Source organism: Drosophila virilis, chromosome 4, assembly GCF_030788295.1.
Source record: "Drosophila virilis strain 15010-1051.87 chromosome 4, Dvir_AGI_RSII-ME, whole genome shotgun sequence".
NCBI classification, from domain to species: domain Eukaryota; kingdom Metazoa; phylum Arthropoda; class Insecta; order Diptera; family Drosophilidae; genus Drosophila; species Drosophila virilis.
Window position 1 is genome coordinate 11,553,840 of NC_091546.1, and position 23,873 is coordinate 11,577,712.

General features: G+C 39.0%; 2 protein-coding genes across 5 annotated transcripts in view; both read left to right on the forward strand.

The window, feature by feature from the left end:
* Window positions 1-767: 767 nt before the first annotated feature.
* Elba3 (Early boundary activity 3) lies at window positions 768-2,345 on the forward strand. The gene has a single exon (XM_002052092.3). It carries the CDS (start codon window positions 825-827, stop codon window positions 1,953-1,955), a length of 1,131 nt encoding a protein of 376 aa, XP_002052128.1. The 5' UTR covers window positions 768-824; the 3' UTR covers window positions 1,956-2,345.
* Window positions 2,346-6,779: 4,434 nt separating this feature from the next.
* dcma (decima) overlaps window positions 6,780-23,873 on the forward strand; it is a 74,431-nt gene continuing 57,337 nt past the window's right edge. For 2 of the 4 annotated variants that reach the window (XM_070209199.1, XM_032438320.2), the window contains exons 1-2: window positions 6,781-6,916; window positions 17,641-18,007. In XM_070209199.1, the coding sequence (XP_070065300.1) occupies window positions 17,921-18,007 (87 nt within the window). In that variant the 5' untranslated portion in view covers window positions 6,781-6,916; window positions 17,641-17,920. Of the gene's footprint in view, window positions 6,917-17,640; window positions 18,008-23,873 lie in introns of all 4 variants that reach the window. The other 2 variants (XM_070209200.1, XM_002052091.4) reach the window with 2 other exon arrangements.

Sequence of the window (23,873 nt, forward strand, 5' to 3'; positions counted from 1 at the left end):
GATTTTTATCGATTGCTCGGAAACAAACTCGATCTGCGCAGACACTAGAAGCACCTACATCAAAAATGTCAAGTCTCTAGCTCTTATAGGTTCAGAGATCCTTACGTTCATACATACGGACGGACAGACGGACAGACAGACGGACATGGTTAGATCGACTTAGCTATTGGTGCTGATCAAGAATATATATACTTTATGGGGTCGGAGATTCTTCCTTCTGCCTGTTACATACATTTGGATTTTGCACGAATACAATTTACCCTTATACCCATTTTTAATGGGTTCAGGGTATTATTAATAGATTAATTTTTAAAGCATATACTCATAATCAATGCATAAGTATTATGGCTTAATTGGTGCGGACATTTTATACTCGCTCGTGGTGTCCCTATTTTCGAGAATTAAAGCTTGGGTTTAATACACGTGAATAAAATAAGTTATAATTTTATTAAAACTTATTATAGCTTTAAGGATACAAAACCAAATTTGCCTCCGGCAGACAGCGTCCTTTTTCAGTTGCCTCAGCGATTCGGACAATACATGCATGCCGTAACGGATAGTGAAACACAGGTCGAATGCCTGAAGAGTTGGCGAAATCATCTTTTATGGCCGCTAAGCTACGCAGCTGCTCATCGAGCACACGACGCACAATTAGGTAAATCCGTGCAACTGGCGGTCATAAATCCGGGACGGGAAAGGGTAGTCTACCTGACGTTGGTAGGAAAAGAGATCGCTGGCAGGCGCTTAAAAGCACGCGACGTTAAGCATCGAGCATCAGTTTGTGGAGAGCAAAGCAACAGAAAGAACTATTCCAAATTACAGTCATGAGCAACATTAGCAACGATAGTGGCTTGGACGACTCGGCGAATTGTGGCGCGGCAGGCAATACGGGCGCGGCGGCAGCAACGCGTCTTTCCTGGTTCCTGGCCGAGGTGGACGACGGCTCGATGAAGAACGGCAAGCCGAATGGTAAGAAGCGTTTCTGCATTCTGCACAGCATGGAGCTGCTGGAAACGGACGTATCTGACAAGTACATGACGCGCTTTGTTGAGTTCCGCGTCAACGGCATCAAGCTGGAGGCGAAACTCATACTGGCCGCCGATGAACGCAAGCTGGTAGACGCCGCGCTACTATCCATGAGCAAGCAGCAGCGCGATGAGGAGGACGATGTCCGACAGCTGCTGGTGCAGTACAACGAAGAGGATGCGGCGGGCAAGCGTTTGGTGCAGAAAATGATCTCGCCCCACCGCGTTGTCTGGCTGAGCACAAAGCCCGAATTAGGAGGTACGCCGCTTGTCAAACTGAGTCCGGGCTGTATAGCTCATGTGCTGTACGCCTACGAGCAGCGAGATTATATGGAGAAGGTGCTGCTGCACCTTAAGGCGCGCTGCTTTGATCACGCTTTCGACGAACATTTAGATGCTGCCCAGGAGCCCATGGACGAGCACACCTGGCTGCTGGTGCAGTACAGCCCAGAGCCAGAAACGGTCGTCTATCAGGTCATATCCTACAGCCAGACGGTGTGGCGCCAGGAGAATCTTTTCAAGGACGTCATCGCCTACATCCAGCTGCCTGGCAGTGAAGTGGTGCTGCAAGCGGTCGTCATAAGCTACGGCCAGGATCAGAAGCAACTGGAGGCCAAGTACGAGCAGCTGCGTCGCTATGCGTTGGATCTGGAGTTTCCGCTGCCCGCTGAGTTGGATCACCAACTGCAGCAGGGTAGCAGCACTGCTGCTCTTTTTGCACGCGCCAGCAGCACACTCTTTCAACGTGCGGAGCAGCGGGATACTAGCGGGGAGCACAAACAGTTGCGACGCAGCCTCGAACATATGAGCGAGAAGGCACAAAGCGAGGCAGAGATGATTATCGACGCCTTCGATATGGTCGACAACATCAACAGAAATTTACAGGCGAAAATCGAGATCGCATCCAATTCAGGGGATGACATGCATTAGTTGCTTGGACTTCCACGCTTCCTTAGTTAAGATTGCACTGAACCAAGTTCTACAAGTTCCATTATATTCTTATAGTAGTAGATTTTTGTTATAAGTTTTCTCAAAATCCTTAAAATATATGACAGTAGTGTCAATATATAATACTGATGTCGTAACTGCCTCAACGGCTAACTGAGTCCATGACTGTTTGCTGACCAACTTACAGCCCAAACCGTAAGAGCTAGGAAGCTGCAATTTTCAAAGAGAACATAAAATAACAGATAGACAGAACAGACAGGATGGCAGTAAGCCAATGAGCAACTTTACCAAATAATCGAAAACTTGACCATATCGATAGTTTAGCTTGGCCAGTGCCAGTATTAAGACATAATAAAATATTATGAAATTAAATAGCTTAAATAGCATAAAAGTGTGTAACTTAATAGAAAATTTTTATACCCTAAGCGCATTAAAAATGGGTATAAGGGTATATTATATGTTTGCAAAATCCAAATGTATGTAACAGGCAGAAGGAAGCATCTCCGACCCCATAAAGTATATATATTCTTGATCAGCACCAATAGCTAAGTCGATCTAGCCATGTCAGTCTGTACGTCCGTCTTTCTGTCCGTATGTATGAACGCAAGGATCTTAGAACCTATAAGAGCTAGAGACTTGAAATTTTAGATGTAGGTGCTTCTAGTGCCTGCGCAGATCGAGTTTATTTCCGATAATCGATAACCTACTCCGTTTCCAAGCAATTGATTTTTACCGATATCGATATCCTGTTTTTTGGGAAATTTTGGTAAATAAAAAAAGCTAGAGTAACCAGACTTGACATATAGCTTCTAAAATAGAATTTATATATGCATTTGATGTTGGAAGAGGAGGGTTCAGGGTATCCCCTAGTCGGGAGCTCCCGACAAGAACGTCTTGTTTAAAATGAATGTTCTCTGTTTAAAGTGATAAAGAAAATGACTTAAATTGTTGAGCGGCAGAGAAGGTTGTAATTCTTCTTTGATTGCATCGTCATTAAAATATCGTAATATCCACAAACCGAGAAAAGCGCGCAATGCAACAGCGGTTGTTAGTCGAGATGCCGAGTCGTAAGTTCAAATTAATTGCATGCATTTCGTCGGCTTATAGCGCCAAGACCAGACATTTTGCATTTTAAATGGCAACTGGCTTTATTCGTGAAATTGGAGTCTCGGTTCTGCGAGCTTGCGGGTTTTCCACTCGACATAAACTCTAGATAAAAATGTAATTTTAGCGGACTGAGCTCTTGTTTTTATACATAAGCAATTGTAAATATACATGCTCCACAGCTCTACAACTGCGAAATATTCTACCCTTGAATGTACTTAGTGGGTTTGGGCAACACCCTAATGAGCATTAAAGCCTGTGGCTTGAGTTTTTCGCGCTCTCTCTTTCTCTTTCTACCCTTCTCTCCGGCGCTCTCCTTCTCTGTGGGTGAATGCTCTGCGTTGCATTTGCATAAATTAAAAAAGTAAAATAACCGAAATTGTCACAGTGGATGGTTAAAACAAAAAACCTTTTACAAGTAAACAATAATTTAAAAGGACTCTACTAGCAGATACCCTAGACTTTATATTTTATATCGATTCCTAGCACCTTGTTCGAACAAATAATCAATTTTTTCAATTTAAATGTGGGACAACAATTTTGTAGCATTAAAATCAGAAAATGATGAAAAAAACTGGTGTACCATGCTTTAGTAAATGACTACCATCGTCAGTATCGCTGTCATTCTAGTTGGTCAACATTTGCAACTAAGTTCAACAGATTCAGTTAAAAATAAATAAACAAAAATAAATGGCTTCCAAATGACGGCATGTTTTATGCAAGCCTAATCATTGTGCTAGTGCCTACAGGGTATAATTGAGTGGCAGGCAACATTGGCATATTATGCTTTCAATTTAATTGGTTTGGATTTGCAACGAAATAAAATTTGGTTGATGCTGAGCGTTAATTTGTCTTTTTGTGATATATTTTTGTTTTCTTGGCCACAAGGAAATTTCTATCTTCGAAAGACACACATATACATAGAAAATCTGCTGACATTCAATTTGGTGTACAACAAATGCCCAATGTTTGCTTTTGATTTTTTGATTAGTTTTTTATTGATTTACCGTGTCTCCGAACATCAGTTGAATTCAATTTCAGTATGGGTATTCTCCGAGCACGCCGACATTAATCTGCCGAGAGTTTTTTTCTTGCTCAACTCTCATCTCTGTTTGTCTATCTCATTCTGCACGATTTAATGCGGCGTATACGCAATATCTGACGGGGCACAGCCCACCACAGCACATACGTAGGCATAGAATTCGTTGAAGCTGCAGGAGCGGAAGCACTAAACCAAACATCAAAATAAACAGCACACTTAATCGTATATAAATGTTTATATTTACCCCGCAGGCAGGGCATCGGCATAGTTTTATGTCTCAATCGAAACGTTTGCGAGAACCAAATAAAAATAATCAGCGAGTCAATACTACACCAATAGGCAGTAGGCAGCCTAGAGGCACGGTTCAAAGAGATACCCCAGCAAACATCCATGGCCAGAATACGGAAGAAATGCTTAAATCGCATACACACTTACCGATGAAGTTGTTGCTGTTGTGCTTTTATGGCGGCGATATGATCTAGCGATTAAGAGGCTAGTTCCATGAAAGTCAGCGGGCGTGCCAGCGTTCAGAAAAGCATCAATGGAATTGTGAATATGCGATACGATTAAGTTTGATTAAGTAAAAAATGTTACGGAACTCATGGAGAGACCGACAGAAATGGCCGCTTGAGCTCAGCGTGAAAATTTATGGTCTTAACTGTGGGAAAATGCCACCTACTGCTCATTAATAGGTATGTCAATATTTCGAAATTGTTGTCTCACCTTGAACGTAAGTTCAATTTTTTAATTTAATTTAATTTAAATTGAGTTCATAAAACAGACAGAAGGGCATGCTGATATTGATCTGGAATACGTTTTATTTGAAAAATTCTTCATTGGATTAAAATGCAGGATATGTCTGACTAATGAATACACTCTCCCATTTCTGTCCTTAGAATGAATGATTTATGGGAATTTACTATATTTATTTACTAATACTTGTAATTTTTCACACATTAATCTAGGTGTGCCTTGCGGCTGTTCATGCGTGTCTGTGTTATATAGTTGCTAGTAATATGTTTTCTGCTCTTAGAAACCATCTACCATCAGGATTCTGAGCATTGAGGCGACAATTTGACACGTTAAAGCAAAAAGTTGCATTCAAGGCACAACAGTGATAACACACAAGGTTGGCGGCAGGGGGAGTGCAATTTGGTTTAATAAACCCACAACACACAAATCCCTCTGCTTCCCTCTTCCAACCCAGGCTGCCTGCAGTGCACAGCTGGAGCCAGACAGACAGTCGCCATTCGGCAGTTGGGGGAGGCGAGGGAGGGACAACAGCTGGAGCAGTGCATGTGCCCTGGCTGTGGTCTAATTTGGGACTTGTTTGCCTAAGATCTTAGCACAATAAATCCAGCTTTGGGTTATAACTTTTGTTGGTATGCAAAAAATTGTCAGCACAACACAAACTGAGACCACATGATAAAGCCAGCAGCCCGAACTTGCCCTATTTCAGTGGCTGCAATAACAAGCAGGGCTACAAGCTAGAAAATACATTTTCGGATGGTGAGCTCACGGTTCGAGCACCATATCTTAATGTTCTGTTCGTAAACCTGCTTTTCTACATTCATGAATCTGCTTTTGAGTTCAAGTCTCATGGCTTGTCATTTATTTGAATTAGTCAATATAATCTTAATTTATAATTGCCCGTTCTTCTCAAAATATTTTAAGCTTTTAGTTGTTTAGCTGTTTTTTGGTTACTGATAAAGCCCGGTTCGAGCAGGGAATAGCCATTTATTTTTACTATGAACCTAACTGTAAGCCAAATCAACCCAGCCTTGATTACAAGTGCAACATTTTGTTGTGCAGCCAAAAGCAGCCCCGCGTTGCAATTCAAAATGGGGAAAGCTGTAAGGGAACCCACAGGAATATGAGAGTGCTAGCATACTTGCGGTTTGTTTTGGGCTGCCCCAAAACAGCTCATGTGTGTATGCGACTGTAAGTGTGTGCTTGTGTGTGTGTTGATTGTGGTGTGTGTATTGTGCGGTGTAGCTACAGCAACACCAGCATCATCATCATCAGCAGCAGTAACAACAGCAGCAGTCCGTGCAAACACTTGACTTTCATGTATTTTCGCTCTCTTATTTGCCTTGCCATTTGTAGGAGCAAATTTTCTTGATTGCCTTGGCATTGGCATTGGCAATTGCTTGTGTTCTGCTTATGCGTTGTCATCTTTCTCTTCTCTGTTTTTTTTTCTTCCCTTTTTTTGGCTGGTTTTCTTTCGTTTCTCCTTCCCGTGACCGTGATTTTGACATTTCACGCGCATTTATTTCTTTGCATGTTATTTTTTATATTTTTACCAAAAAGGTCAACATTTATTTTCAAGACGGGTTATGGGTCCCTTTGCATATACATTGCCACAGGCATGTCCTGAATTGTCTGCCTAATATCTACGTCTAGGACACGCGCTGGCCAGTTGTTCCCCAGTGACACATTTTTGCTTAAGTAAATTGAATCGCAGCGTCAGATTCTCTGACCCCAAGATCCGAATTTCACTCAAAATAATTATGAATGAATCGGCAGCCCAGCTGTTGCTGTGGCTGTTAAGCGACTGTAAAGCGTCTGTTAACTCTGCACACTCAGCTAACATCACTCGGCACAGCCTCTGACAGCTGAGTATGTGCGTTTGCGTGTGTATGTGTGTGCCTGTCTGCCTTCTGTTTCTCAGTCGAACCGCGGACGTTGAGTCGAGAGCACACGCGACGCGCATGTTTCTGCGACGTCAAGCCAAAACACGAGGCGGACTAGGCGTATACGCGTTGTTTTCAACATTCCGTGCAAAGCAAATAAAATGGTTGGTTCCCGCATTTAGCTACAAACGATTTAATCAGCTTTATTATGACAGACTATTTATTTGTTGATTTGATTGAAAATCAAAACGAAAATTTACAAAAATGGAAAACACATTATTGCTTGCTTAGGAGAGAACCCCAGACATAGAAGAGATTTTAGTGAACCAAAAAAAAAAAAACTTAAATAAATAAAAATAAGAAAACGCAACAAACATGTAAGAAAATCAAAATTGAAGGCTTTGAAGTATATTTGACTATAACAAAGATTGTTTATAAATAAAATTCAAGCCATAAAGCAAAAAATTACTATGTGTTTCTGTTAACACACTTTGAACATATAAAAAAAAGGAACAAAAGTATTAAAAGGAAAAATAATAAAAATTTTAATAATTATACAATCAATGAATAAATAAATGATAGACCTCAATCCCAAAAGCACTGATAAAATATTAAACTTGACTTTATTTATATTTAATTAAAAACAAGCAAAAAGTTAAACAAACTTAAATGTGAACAAAATAAACGAATGTAAAATCAAGTACAATTTTTATGAATGCCATTAAGTAAAACGCCGTTTTCCAAAGTCACAATTTGGGGTGATTGCATTAGATCAGCGTATTTTAAGGCCCCCATCGCACACCCGTTATCCACCTCAGCCACGTGAAATCCATATCGATGGGCGCTCGCGTTCCTCAGCTGCCTCCATCCGCTGCTGTCAACGTCGCTTCCTGTCCTTTGGGGTGGCACTCGGTTCTTTGTTTGATTTGCATACTGCTACCTGTCTGAGCCTGAAGTTGCGGCACACTCACAAGTGAATACAAAGAAAAAAATAAACTGGCAACAAAACGTGATAAAATAAGCGGAAAAATAGCTGACAAGAACTCGCGCGCACCCCACACAACAAAAGAGGGAAAAAAAGGAAAAGAAAATATAAACAAAAAAGAGAAATAAAAACATTTGCCATACAGAACAAAGGAAATTATCTGACCAGTGGCCTGGGGCGCAACTCTGCGCTGCCTCTGCTATTGCCTTTACCTTTGTCAGAGACTCTGCCACTGCCAGTGTCACTGCTCCAGAGGCGCCTGGGACAAGTGACAGTTTTGTTTGTTTGCGGCCAGGGGCTGGGCCAGAGGTAGGCGCTATGGGCGTAGAGGACTGGTAGCCTAATTTGACCAGTTCTTTTATTGCTTGCCCATGGTACATGGCGTTATTATTTTGCGGCTCTGTTTACACGCACTTTTAACGTGTGTTTATTCGGGCGTAACATAAACTAATTGAGGCATTCACTTGACTCACTCGGTCTACGCGGCGTATGCGCAATCTGAAAACAGCTTCAGGCAAGTCACGTTTACACACTCACACGCGCACACATGCCCACTTATATGCAATTGCAGTACAAGAAATTTTTAAAAATTAGCAAATCAAAATTTTGTGAATGTGTAGACGACGACTTAATGCGCTTCCATACTATGATAATATAAAATATTGTTATCCAATCAATTTCTAGTTTCCCAGATCATTTCTACAAAGCAATTTAAAAGAGTTATTATCTGGCATTCTGCTTGGTTTTTGAATAATCAAATGATTGTTTTTATTATCAAATTCCGAATAAAAAAGCTTTTAGTTTGATTTCCTACGGTTTTAGTAATGTCTTCTTTAAAGTATTTCTTTAATTTTTTGGTGTTTACACAAAGAGATTTAATACGAAAATACGTCAATATTTCAATGCGGTCGATGGGTAAGGCAGAGGAGTTTTTCTATTATAATTTTAAACATATTTCCAATAATAAATCGATATCGATCGAATTGTTGTCTTTAGTTTAATTGAGCAACTTTCATAAAACAATTATTCCCCCATACTCCGTTCTCTTCTTAGCTTCTCTTCGGACTTGACCCAGTGTGTTGTGCACAAATGCATGTAAGCACTCGGAATGCACATTGGACTATATTTTATGATTTGAAGCGTGGTACTATAAACATTATTATTATATGACCGAGCTGCCCAAGGGATTTTGTAGTCGACTACAGCGATCTTACTCGTTTTATTTTTGATAATTTGTGCTATTTGAATTGCTGTAACTATAGATATAGATATATTTATTTCCTGTTAGAGTTGGTTACCTAATGCATTTAGTTTGCTTTCATTTGCAAAAATAGCGAATTAATCTGCAAGGATATAAAAATAACCGTATACCAACCCCTTGTCATTTGACAGTTGTAGTCATCGTCGTCATCGTCAAAATTCTGAATGGTAACCATCAAGTCTGTTTTTGAGGTAGTCAACATCCTAGCCGCCAGTTGAGTGAGTGGCCTCTGGCCTGATGGAGAGGGTCGGCTTGTTTACCTTTCTGTGTGTTTTAATGAAATGCAAATGCAAACAAGACCGTCACAAAGTTGCGGCCTTGCGCTTACTTATATTCGCGCAGGACATCAACATTATTTAGTCAGTTGTTGGGGCACTTAGCAAAAGTAAAATCTTTGTTTATTTTTGTGTTTGTCTATGATTTGTCAGGGTTCTCACACAGCGGCCATAATTGCAAAATGAAATTGAATAATTTGACAATTACACTTATAAGTCGACCTTGTGAATTGGGAGCCTGCCCATTAAATTTGTATTTATCATCATTTGATTTCGCTTATTTGGGGCTATCAGTGCTGATGAATGCCTTGCATGTGACTGGGAATGTACTAAACGCGTTTTCCTTATCCTGGCCCATAAATAAATTGGCTAAATTTTACTTTATGACAGGTGCCCTGCGAGGCATTTGCAGCTGCTGCGTCCTCAAGTCGCCCTAAGGAGTTGACTTGACGGCGAGGCCATAAAACAGATTTGTGCATAATTTTAAAAACGTTTTGCGATTTGCCAGCAGCCCGCTTAAGCTTAAAGTTATTGCAATGCATTTAAGTCCAAATACGAGGGCTGAGTTTCATTTAAGGGTTTTCACTTGCATAAATAAAGAAAAATATGTCGTTGAGTGGCAACTGGAATCTACTAGTATTAGGGCTAAGCTGAAGCTTGTCAAGTTAATGGCACGTTTCATACTTAAGTGGAAAATGTGCTTACACGGCAAATGCCATAAAAGCTAGCTAATCAGAGTTCAAAAAAATTAAACTCTTAATGCATTGAAAACAGCTTTGTGGTTTCCATTTTATAGATGTGCCGGTTTTTACCTTATTAAAGCAAAAATTGTTTTTTTTTTAGTCAGGTCATCTAAACAAAAAAATTGCCTTTAATTTGGTTCATAGCTCAAACCAATTTCCTAGCTATAGACAAGTTCTGCGAAGCTACCTTTCCACATCCTTGACTGAAGTTTTGATGAGACCTTGACTTGTAAAGTATTTCAAATTATTGTATTGAATAATTCAATAGAAAACAATTACTTCGTAAATTGAAAATCTTAAATATCAATACAATATAATTAATTAATTGATAGCATTTGATCTCTTCTTTATATTGGCAATTGAAAACAATAATTCAATTAAAGTTGGTTCGGGTTACGGCATTGCTGTTCTTCGGACATCCGCATTGTCGTTTCACAGTAAAAATTAAATTGGCACTCCATTTTCCAACACGTTTGCTTGAAAATTGATTTGCAGCAATGCTTATGAACTTGTGACCAAGGAACAGTAAAAGTTCGCGAATTATTCAAGCATAGGGAAATGAAATCTTTAACAGATTTGTTTCTCCACATTCACTTTGTAAGCAAATATATATAAAAGCTTCGCTAGTTTCAATGAAAAGTAAGAAAATAAACTTTTACTTAAGAAAAACGCCCAACTCTACAACTAATTAAAGTCAATTTGTCATTTTTCTCTTCTGGTATTTGTTCACAGGGGCTATTTTGACAAAGTATAAATGTCGTTCGGCATTACCCTATTTATTCCTGCCCCAAATTGTTGCCACACATTCTGCAATTCTTGAGTTTGTAACAAGCCAAGGACACCGAACCCTTTGGAGCATGCCGTTAAACTTGACATACTCTAATTCTAAGTAAGCCCAAACTGAATAAGTTGCAAATTTGTTTGTGAATGTCCAAAGTAAATAAGTTTCTCTTCGGTTATTCTATACTTTGGCTTTGGTTGGAAGAGCGCAATTCTTGAGTTTAATTAAACACAAGTTTATGTCATAAACTCTTAAGCTAGTAAAGCTGCTTTTAATGACTGTTCGGCAACTGGTTGTATAATGTCTTCAACTTCAAACTGTTCAGTTATAATAAAGCTGAAACCTTAGCAAAACCAGAGCGAAAAGCTTCTTAAAGTAAACGTGTACTTGTATTTTGTTCATTGATTTATGTTGATTTCTTTGATTATATTATGTGGCTTTCCTTCATTTCGGTTGGTTTATTGTGTCGCCTGCCGCTTTTTCATTAATTTATTGCAGCCAAGGGCAACTGATTTCACTTTAATTCAATTTATTTGCCGATACATCGAACACCACCAACAACAATCGTCATCAAAATAAACACAACAAGCTTGCGAGCTAATCGACAGCTAAACACCCTGTATAATGTAATTGCCTGTATCTGTGTGTTAAACGGTGAATATATTGAAATTAATTCAAAGTTAGTTTCGAATGTAATTTTTGGTTTCATTCCTTTAAATTATCTACGTAGCAATTAATTCAGAAATCATTTATCTGTTAAAAAAATATGATTATTTGACTATATATTAATTATACTTTATTTTTTCTAATCGCTTTCAGTTTTGGCTTCTGGGTGAAGTCAAGCTCGTTAGACTATATACCTCATTTAAAAATTATCCTCTCCTTCATGTTCACTTACATCCAACCTGTATTGGAACTAGACTTTTCAGTTACATATTTTAATTAATTTCTCTTTCCCTTCTTCATTATAATACAATTTTGATAAGCCAATTGTCCGAATTTGCTACAGGGTATATCAAACACAAGAACAACTTGTATTTGTTTCATGTCCACGATTGCGATGTGATTGGCGTTCGTTGAGAACTGCCAAGGGCACTGTTTGGGCCGAAGTCACTTAAATGCTTATCTGCCGAGTACCATCGGGTAAACCATACCAAATCAAAGCTGAGTGTGCCTTCTTTTTGGGCCGCGTGTGCCTGTTGTGGGAGTGTATATGTGAGTGTGTCGCAGTGTCGAGGCACTCATTTGAATTGTATGCACGACAAATTCATTATAATTTTGCCTTCCTATACTTTGTGGCTTTGATCCGTGCGTGTCAAGACATACTCCCCACGAATTTCAACGCATGTACTGTTGTTGTTGTTATTTTTCCAATGGCAACTAAGGCACGCGTGCAACACACACATACACAAACATATACAAGCGCACGGGCTCTAAATGAAATCAGTTTAAATGTGCCCCAATGTGTCGTTTTTGGATTATGATTACGAACGGTTCCCATTGCCGTCGAGCCACAGAAACCCAACACGAGAATCGTGTGTGTGAGCGTGCGTGTTTTAGTATGTGTATAAATGAGATGCCCAAGGTATTGAAAAAATATGCCTTTTTCGCACACAATATGCCCCATGGTCATGGCCAATACTTTTTTTTTGCAAAAAATTGCTTGCCGCTTAAAGCACACCCTCTTAACAAAACAAAAAATAAAACCTAAGTAGAAACTCCATTGCCTGCTCATGTGTGTAAACACATACGTGTACAAGTTGTGAGTAGGTGGATGTGTGTGTGGCTGAATGAGTGAGCGAGTGGGTAAGTGGTTTAGCCATTATACATATGCCTTGGCATTTTTATGACACTTTAAGCCTACATTGAGCTGCCCGGCAGGTGGTACAACAAAAAGCCTAAATTACTTTATATTGGCCGAACTATATAAGCATTGAATTCATAAAATGTGGAAATAAATATTTACCTTACAATAATATATACAAAATATTAAAAATACATATTTATCTTATTCAATTAATGAACAGTTAGCTAATTAATGATATTAATTTAGATTTGTATGTCTGAAAAGAATATATATAAATTGGTATCGAATCTTATCTACAAATAGGAAGCAAACATATACTTTCATAACTCAATTCTAATGAGTAGAAAGTTGAAGTGAAAAATTCCTAACTCATAACCCAGTAAAATTTCCATGGACTTATGTTCACAACCTTCTATCGAACGCCTATTATAATTGTCAACCCAAAGTTCGCCTGAATATTGTTACTAAAGGTCGATTTTCGACACTGAGTAGGTATTAAGGTAGATTTGTGCCAGGTTGAAAAATAATTCAAGCGCCGCAGGCAGATGCAACGCTTAAGCTTTATCATAAATAACAAGCTCAAGTCTTGCTCAGCACCTGGCTGCCATCTTTAACGCCATTTTGTTTTGTTGTTTGGGCCGCGCGCAATTCCGTTTCCGCTGCGGCTATTGTTGCACTGGGAGCGCGAAGCGCTCGTCACAAGTCGCAGGGCGTCTGATTTATGAGTCGCTTTTTATTTCACCGTCAAAATAAATATCAAAAAGCAACAAATTGCGGACATGCCGCACGAACTTGAGCTGCCTCCTCGCTGCCTAAAGTTCTTGTCGCAGTTGGCGCAAGGCCGCAACACCTTATACGCGCCCAGCTGGGGCCTGCCAAGGTGTCCTGCCCAACCTTCCTCTCCGCTTGCTTCAATTGGCCTCTGGCTTTTGTGTGCATAAATTTTGAAATTGTTTGCCCCCTTTTTGATGTCGTTGCCGTGGCTGTTGCCGCTGCTTGCGCGTTGCACACTTTTTGGCTACAGTGTCCTCGGCTTAATAAAGTCGCCTACTTAACGCAAACGACAATAACACGACATTCTATGCGTTCATACACTTATACGTGTGAGTGTTTGCCTGCTGGGTGCTTGGCCGCGATGAGGTGAGCATTGGCTGGCTAGGGGGTTAGAGCCATGTGTCACACATCCGTATCCGGTGTTAGCATTGACATTAGGCCACCTCTCAGGCGTTTGCCATTTCCGATACGGCATGCGACTCTTTTAATGCTTTTGCTTTTATTTCACTCACTCTGCACTTTTGTGTCGCCTTTTGTCCAGTTTCTTATTCTTTTGTAATTCGGCTTGCCTTTGATTCGTCGTTTCATATTTTACTACGTGTAGCCTTACACAGTGCAAAAACCTGAAACGCGCTGCTTTCAAAGCGTCTCAACTTCCATTTGAGCAAGTTTTTTAAGTCAACCCAGTCAGATTAAAGCGTCAGTTAAGGAAAGTCGTTTTTCACATGTGGTATTTTTTAATAATTGTGTCTCGAAATAAATAAATAGATATAGCAATAAAACAGGGAGTGCAAACTACGGAGAAGGAGTTCAAGAGTGGGAGAGGGAGAATCGTACTTGTATAAGCAGAGATAAAGCTTTTTATATGAAAACATAGCTCATTGGTATAACATTTACAATAAAAGCTTAAAAGTGGTTGAAAAAACAAGTGCATGTTTTACTTAGAAATTTTATGAGAATCGCATATAAGGGTAATATTTAAAATAATTGCCAAGCAACCTTTTTAGCCACCATGTTTCCAGTAATATAATCGATTGATATTATTATCGTTTATTAATAAGATGAAGTAATGATCGTTCTAATCAATGCATTATTGGGATTTTTTCGATCAGCCATTCTACCAAAAATTATTTGCATGCCAATCATGTTAAAAGAGTAAATAATTACAGGTCTAAAAAATATATTCAAAGCCCCCAACTTTTTTTCGTATTTAAGCAAATTAAAAGTAAATTATTTAAGTTATTAAATAACGAATGTTTAGAAGGGTTTTTATTAAGCTTGCACTTCTATGAAATAATTGTTTATTGAAGATTTGGCATCATCTTTAATACTCCTAATATTTATTTAACGGTTCTTAGCCAAATAGGTGCCCTGCAGACAACCCATACTCACTGGTTGTCAACTATATCTGCCATGTTAAAAAGCCCCAATAAACTTTTTCCTCAGTTACAAACCCATTTTTATGAAGTGCTAATACATTGTTGTTAGCTCAGACATAAAAAATATAATCTCAACATGGCAAATGCTTGAGTTAATCGCAAATTTGTTCAAATTATTTAAATAACGCAGCCGCTGAATTATTGAGTGTGTGTTTACGAGTGTGCGCACATTCACATTTGCATTCACACACTTAAACATGAATAGTTAATACAAATTAGGCCAATTTGGAGCCACAGTCGTAACTGTCCTTGTGTCTCTTTTATACACCCATTACATATAAAAGCTGACAAAGGGGGTAATATATAGTTGTGTAGAGGATCCTAAATCTCCCCAACTCTAAAAAGTATTATATATATTATATTATTCATTTTCATGATTAGTCGAGGCATCTGTCAGCTCCCATAAGAGCTTTGCCATTGGTTCGTTTTAGATATATCTGAAAACATCTGAGTCTCATGTCTGCTTTGCGTACACGGTATCGGTACGTCGTGAACCGTTCTCATTAAATATTCTTACTTGTTTTGTAACAAGGCTAATGAGTTTCAGGATCTGGCTCTGACTTTATCCGAGACTCACGCTTGAGCATGGCAAAGGAATTTTTCTAGCTGGTTGTTGTGACAAGGTTTTCCGAGTACTTTGCACAATTGTGGCATTTTGTTGTGCGCGTACTTCACATATGAAAAAGCCCCCTAGGCTTATGCTTGACTTTGGCTGCCTTCGCTGACAAGTCACAGACAAAGCTGTGCGGTTGTAAGTTTGATAAGAAATGTTGGGTATGCGAAACAAATTGTTTTAAGTGTGCCACTTAAATGGCTGCTGCTCTTTACAATAAAATGAAATTATAATAAAAACAGCAGATAGTAGACAGTTGTAGGTGATTAAAGAGCGAGTGGTGGCTTCATAATATTCGCATTAATATTTAATAAGTACTAAGAGCGATACATTTAAATATTTAATTATATTGCGAAGCCTTTTAATAGCCTTCGCGGCACTTTACAGGCGCCGTTTAATCCTTTCGCGGCATATTTTCCAACGCAACGGGGGTTAATGAGACACATTTTCATTTCCATTTACATTTCCATGCGAAGCACGCGCCGTGCAGACATTAAACCTAAAAGCCCCTGTCCGGAAATGAGATGCTAAACCAACTTTCTTATCAGCCAAAGTTTGTCCGTTAATCAGCTTTAGGATAACATCGTAAGGATAATCCAACTACAATATAAACAACAAGCAAATAGTTTGTGTAACAATTTGCATTTTAAATAGAAATAATATCAATTTTAACAATACTTATATTATTAATAAATTAATTGTAATTTATTTAAAAATATGAATCGGGTGAAGTTCTATAACTTTTCTTTTCTATTTTCGTAGATGTCAGACGAGTTAAAACCCAACCACTTCAACTGTTTACCATTTGTTAAATTATATCTCTGTACAAACGCTAAAAATACAAACAATTTTCATGAGGTATTTCCATGAATTATTGGTTTACTTCTGCCATTTCCGAGCACTCTACTGCACTTGCCTTCTAACCACAAATCTTGATTCTACTGTGGCATTTTAAAAGAGCATGCTCGTTTTGTTATTAAACGCAAAATATGATATATAATCTAAAGTATGCTAACGTTAGATGTTAGATCGTCCAAATTTTAATATCGAATTGTCTCAGGTCTTAAAAGGATAAAAAGGATATTTGTCATAAGAAAAAAATATCGAGTTATACAAGTCTTACATATTATGTAACAATCCGAACATTTAAAATTTGTATTCTGTTTGGAATTCAGCTAGCAATAATGTACAAGAAAAACGTCTTTATTTAAAAATTCACGAACCCTTTCCTAAGTATATTACTCACTCTCTATAATAAGATAAATGTATAATTAGCTAGTATAATTGAAAAGGCAGCCGACCGGAAAACGGGTATCCAACAAACCAATTTCAGACGCACGGTATATTCTATTATTTATTTAAAAACATACGCCCCTTGCGAAATCCTCTTATTATTAGAAGCTTGCACTGCTGCAATCATGCAACTACAGGTAACTACCTCTGCAGAGAAATGAAATACCCTTTTTGATACTATTGATAGTTTTCTATTTCAAATTTGTTTTAAGTTTAAAACTGGTTTTTAAAATTATATACAAGTATATTCAATATAAGGGTATTCAATCTTCGCCAATCCTCAGATACGTATGTGCTCTTGCCTTTTAAATGTACTTTTATTGTACTACATGCAAACAAGCGCGTTGGGTCTGTAATAACGGAGGTCAGACAGATGCCAGTTAGCTACCACTTGGATATAGACAACAGAGCAGGGCCGTACCTTTCATAGGGCAGAATTTAATTTCATTTAGCCTGACTGAGCCTCGACCCTTGCTGCTGACTGCTTGTTTATTTATGCTCGCCACAAGGCCGCAAGGCCACAATGCAACGCAGTTCATAGTTAAGCCTGAAACTGGCTCCTCGTCGCGGTGCAGTCATGTTAAGGCTGGCAACTGGCAATTTTGCCACTCAAAGCCAAATAAAGTGTTCACGCCCCAACTCAGCCCCCAAAATGCGACAAAAGCGGTTGGCAACTGTCGCTTCCGGTACGCGAAAAGTGACGGCCCGAAAATTCCCTACGTGATTCGCAAATTTGCAAATAAAATTCTGTCGAACAAAAAATCAACTGCACGCAATGTGACGTGCCGGATAACGGCGTGAGCGCCCCCTCCGCCACCCGTGGCACCTGCGGCAGCAAAGAGCCGTGTCGGTGCATTCAGGTGTCGCGTGTTTAAGTTCTCAATTTTATTTCAATCTTTCTTGTCCGTCCCCTACAGGTGGATTAAAATTCATGCTATTCATGTGATTTGAATTATGCGACGTTAAGTGCAACAAGCTGAAATTTGTGTGATCGCTTCCGTGCCCCGAGCCCCATATCCCGTCGCACTACCTATGCCTCGATGCCGTAGCTGCAACTGAAGCTGAGCTCGTTACCACATCCGTATCCGGCCGCCGGTGTTGCACTTGATGGATTGTTTAATTTAGCCGGCGCCCGGCATATCAAATCACGATATCCAACACATCGAGACTTATGTGCGTCCCGTTGAATGCAACAACATGTTGACGACACACCACCTGCATCATTTGCATCATCATCGCGGCAGCACAGCGGTCGAATTGGATAAGGTTACCAATTTGAACACGGTAAGTTTCTTATTATAGATATATTACCATTAATCGCAATGTTTTCATAATCGTTTACAATCCGAAAAGATTTTATTGGGTTTGTCCAACGTTCGGCTTGCCGTCCGTTTGTCCGCCCCTCCGGCCGTCCGTCCGTATAACCACAAAAAGAGCGTGGACATATATAAAAGTTATATTTTCTTAGGAAATTTTCCATTAGTTAACTTTAATCAAGATTAAGTAAGCTTTCAACACACAATTCATGTGTGTGTATTTAATGGGCTCATAAAGTTAGGATTACTGTTAGTCGAGCTAAGAAGTTCCATATAGAATTCCATTATTTTCTTAATTTAAAACTATCTTTTGTGCACAGATTAAAATGAATTCCAAATCAATTTCGAAATAAATCATCTTAACGGTTTCAATGCTGTTGGCGACATTTTAAGCTGCCCGCGCCTTAACTTATGCAACATTAATTTGAAGATCCGTTAACAGTGGCAGCGGAAATGCGTTTTCAGCTGCTTCTCGCAGCGCAGCGATTTGCTGAAAGCTGATTGCAGCGGCCTTCAATTAAACTTGGCAGTTGCAATAAAGTCAAAGAAAAAGCAACTTGAAATCAGCGCGGCAAATAATTTGCAATATTCGCTGTTGCAGCAGCAGCTGTGAGCATCCGCCTTCAGCAAAATAAAAAAAATAACATTAAAGAAAAATAAAAAAAAAAAACCTTAAAAGAAAATAACGTGTCTCTGCGGTACGCCGAATGTTAAATACCTTTTAGGAATTATGTTTTACAGCTTGGCAGTTATGTGAGCTAGAAGATATATATTCATAAGATTTGGCTCATTAATTGGGACCAAAGTGAAACAAACAAATGTCGAGTTGGGAAAAGATATCTTGACAAAAATGTAACTTTATTTTTGACTTATTATTTCCATTCCCGTTATATGATATAGGGGTAAGATCGGATCTGATTAAGAATATATGACGGGAATATTTCTTTGTGTAACAGGATTCATGACAAAATTATAATTTCCTCTTCAGAGGTATCACAAGATAAAGAAAAAGCTTTCCATATGTGACAGCAGCTGAAAAAAAAAAAACATAGTAAAAAGTTTTATGTAAGAGATTTTATTAATTTACATTAAAAAAAATATATATATAATAAAAATTCAGCACTTGCGATAAGTATTGCACTCCAGAGGCATACGAAGGCATATTTCATTCATATATGAATTCGCTTTACCCTTCTCCGGTGTCGAGTGTGGAAATGTAATGTACAACATTTTAAGAGGGATGGCTGCCGGGCAGCAAGTGAAAAATGCTGCCGGAAAATTCAGAGCGGTCCAGCGAAAAAGAAAATGTGAAACACGTTTATTGCCATTCATTATATTCTCGCGAGCTGTTGCGCAAAGTAATGAAGCACTTTTGTAAAAGGCTCTGTTGTCCGCTATCCTTTTTAGAGTCTAATCCCAAACTGCCAACGCGCAACCTCCACCCCCATCCCTACCAACATTTGACATGTTTTTGCTTTTGAAAGAACAGCAACGTGGCAACTGGCGAATTGACTGTGATGAGAGCCATGGCTCAAGAAAAAATGCTCACTGCCTTTGCCAGTGTGGAAATAATAATTTTTGTATGGCCATTGCAATTTCTCTCGACGGCTTTGTGTATCCAGCAGGGGGCGTGACACTTGTGAGTGTGTGCGTGCAAAAACTACAACCAATTTTCATTAAATAAGCGCAAGTGCTCCCTTAAAAACGCAACAACAACAGCACCAACAACTGTAAAGACCACCAATACATCTTCATTACTTAACTTCAAAAATAATATATGGCATGTTTGTGTAAACATTTAACGGTCACTGTACAAAGCCCCAATTTCTGTGTGTGCGTGCGAAAAAAACTCAAAACTTATGCTTAAGTTTAGCGGCGAGCATTTGTCAGACAGCTCGTGTGCAAAAATGTTTGAAGGACAAATAAATTTGGATTGCGTATGCGGGTCGCCGTCTGGATATAAAGCCGCACAGCGGAAAGTTATAAGTGGAAAAAGGCGAGGTAGTGTGGATATGCATGCCTCAATTGAAATGCCCTTTCATATTCCTGACCACAAAGCAATTACATTAACCATTTTGGATTTATGGTTCTGAAACCACATTGAGTCGTTTCTTTATTTTTTTATTTTAATTTAATTGTTTATTTATCTACTATAATGGGCCAGTTGTATTATTTTTGCTGGTAATATTTCAATAACTTATTTATGGCTTATATTTTTGCGACTCGACGAATCGAATCCCGATGTGATGTTATTAGAAGCGAAGCTATTTAATTATCAGTGATTGCATGCCCACTATTAAACCCTCTGCTTCCCATTCTTAAAATAACTTTTATTATTTATGATTAATGTTTTCCCTAGTATTTATGAAAACTCTTTAGACACGTAGTGCGTCTGTATAGTGGTTATACCCTTTTTTTGCAAGTGCCTTGTGAGCTGAACGCAAACAAAGGATCGTGTTCAAGGCGCATACATGCCCAAGTAAACAAATAGATACAAATGATACGCGTATGCAGCTCTAGATGGGATATTGCGTTCCAGAACAGACTCGTATCACTTTCAGTACGACTAGAAGGTAAATGCGCAGTAGCCAGCGAACTGCCCTATTTGATAGTTGATTGTCAGTCAGCTTGATTGATAATGTAAGCTAAGCAGCCCAATAGTATGGGCCAAATGGTCGTGCCTTGCCCCATTGTCATTATAGCCTGCTATGGAGTGTGATATCTCAGCTCATTCTGCGGCCCCGTGACATGGAAATGTAAGCAGCCAACAATCACTAAGAGGTCAGTCAGACAACCGCAAGTCAAGCTATCAGCCATACGCCGAACAAGCATCTTATCGATTTCAGGCTTACGACTCTTTGCTCTTATTTTCCTAAAGTGCCAAATGGATGCTATAATCGTCGGTAAGATAAGACTTAAGCCCCTGTTGCTTGAATGTATAAAACAAAGGGGAAGGGTTGATAGATGAGTTTTGCCGTAAGTGGCGCAAAGTAAACCTCGAAACCTCAGTAAAAGCTGCATTAGGAATATGTGTTTAATTTGCTTTAACTGTGTGTCCAAACTTAAGTAAGGAAAAGTTGCCGCACATCACTTAAAGCTTAAAGGAATTGAAGTGAACTTATGAACATTATATATATAGTTAACGATCGATTCAGAATTTTATCAAATGAATCGTTGATTTAAAAACAAATATAATTAAAATAATAATACAATCATACTTTTACTGTGTTGCATGCTTAAAGATTTATGTAAAATCCCTATTCGCTTTAAATAAAGTTATATTTTCCTCACAGTCCAGAGCAGACTGATTATGATATATACATAATTGCCAATTGGCCTATACCTAATGACCTTAAGTGGCATTATGTGGCTTAGTATTTCACGATGTACTGGCTGAGCATTTGAAACCCAACTGCTGGACACTTGGTCCCCAGCCTTTTGTTATTGCTCGCACAGTTGTTCGATGGACACACACAAGACACGCACACACAGCATGGCACACCCACTGAAAACTTGGACACTTGCAATTGCCAGCGTGTGTCCAATTGCACTTTGTATTGTTGCAGTTGCAGTTGGTGTTGCTGTTGCTGTTGTCGTTGTTGCGTTTGAGCAGCTCTGCGGCTTTGAGTGGGCCATTATGAGGGCCTTTAGTGTTCGATGTGAAGGCCGCCTGCCAGTTGGTTGAATAGGCAGTTAGTCAGTTGACTAGTTGGTTGCTTCCGGCCTGCTGCCTGCTGCCAGTTCTCAGTTGGCAGTTCGATTGTAATTATGCCATAGATGAACTTGTTGGCTAATGCCTTTTCCTTAACCCTGCCAACTTTGTGTGCGCTTCTATGTATTAGTGTGCGCCAGGCCGACCATATCAACAGATGTGAAAAGCGCATTAGCACACACTTTTATCAGCTGCTTGCCACTCACATTCTCCTCTTACCCCTAAATGTTTCACATTATTTATGTTCAAGCCATGCGCAGGAACATTTGCCCGCAGCTCTCGGATATTGCACTTGGACAATGCCACGTGCTGCCGCTGTTGCAGCAACTACCATATACTTGTATACCTCGAAACGCTTTCTACTTTATTTCCACATGTTGGTTCTTGACTGGAATAAGTTGCATAGCCATATTTTAGAAGGTAACACCGAAAGATTGATTTTAAAATCGACCACCCACCACCAGAAAGATGCGAAAACATGTCATGTCTATTTTACATTTCGATCAGATTGAATGGAAAGTTCAAAGTTCCTTATAAAATATCATTAGAGAATTCGAAGGCGTAAGCTATGTGAAAAAAATGAATTTGTAAAAATAAATGGGTCTGGACAATTACTGTTTGAGTATGATATATGAGTATGGCATATGAATTGGGGAAATTTATGGGAAATAGCCATTTTATTCTTGGCAAGTTACCCAAAAAACACAATCCTATTTGCCATAAATTTTTTCCAATTTTATAATCTAAGTTCTCATCAATTTGAGCAAAGATAAATATTTTGGCATTACTTTTCAGCTGACCCTAGACATTTCTTTAAAATAATAATATAACGTTTAATTATGTTGCAATGTGTCAACTGTTTCAGCTTTATCTGCATTATCTAAGATACGAAAAAATAATCATGTTATTGCAGAATATTTATCACAATTCAGCTCACACATAAAAAGTGATATGGAAATGAAAGAGTAAAAGGGAACGTGACGAAATAAAAGCAATGCCAGTGTTCACTAATGCTTTGTAGGCGGCGCAGTTCGTTGTGTTTTGTAGTATGCATTGGCCCTGAGGGGCTAAAATAGGCGTGCAAAAAACATTGTGAATGCATCTAAACCACTTGCCATGTGCCCGCCGCAAACTAAAACCCGCCCACAATCCCCACCCAAGTACTCATCCGCATCCTTATCTACTTCATTACAAATGCAAGGCAGTCCTTTGTCTCGTGTTGCACCGCGTCGTGCTTTGTATTGCAATTTTAATTTCCGCTTTCACTTTGCCTAGATTCACTTTTTGTCTGCCCCGCCATCTTGTTCAACGTCCCGCTATCTGCTCCGCTCTCTCGCTCTCCCGTCTTTGTCTGGCAACTGGCATTGCTCATGTATTTGCTGATTTACACTTTAGGACGAGTGAGCTTTCTTTTGGCCACACAAGCACACATGCACTTTTCCTCTTTTCTTTTCGCCTGCCATTTTCCCTTATGCTTTTGTATTTGCATAGAAAAAGGAACAAGCGCCGGCAGCTGTTTTTCAATTTTCCGCTTCAACTGTTGAAGCAAATGTTGAGCAACTTATGTAGTTCTTGTTGCTTTTCCTATACCCTCAAATAGGCATTATAATTTTGAGCACAAATGTGTTACGCACTGAGGGAGACATTTCAGACACCATAAAGTATGCTTAATCAGTATCAACAGGCAAATGGATATTTTCGTCCGTCCATTTGTGTGTTTCTATGAAACTAGATTCACAGTCTTAAAGCTACTTCCATTAGAAGTTCCATTCTAATAAAGTAATTGACATAAGTTGGAATCGGCCGATTCATCTTCAATATAGCTGCGATAGGACTGGAATGTAAGAATATTTTTTTTAATATTCTAGATATTTTTTATCAATTTCTTTTCTCCATAATATTTTGAGCTTACTCTGCAATAACGAGATACATTATTCTCTTAATATCTCTGCGAATTCGTATCAAATCCGAGCTAATTGTCTAAAAGGGTATCTCATCTGCGGCATGCCGATTATAGCCATTCTTTCTTCTTGTAACTGTTGTTGTCCTTGCTGTTGTATAGAAAAAACAAAACAATGGCGCATGAATATGCAAGCCGCAGCTTCTACAACACGTAAATCTC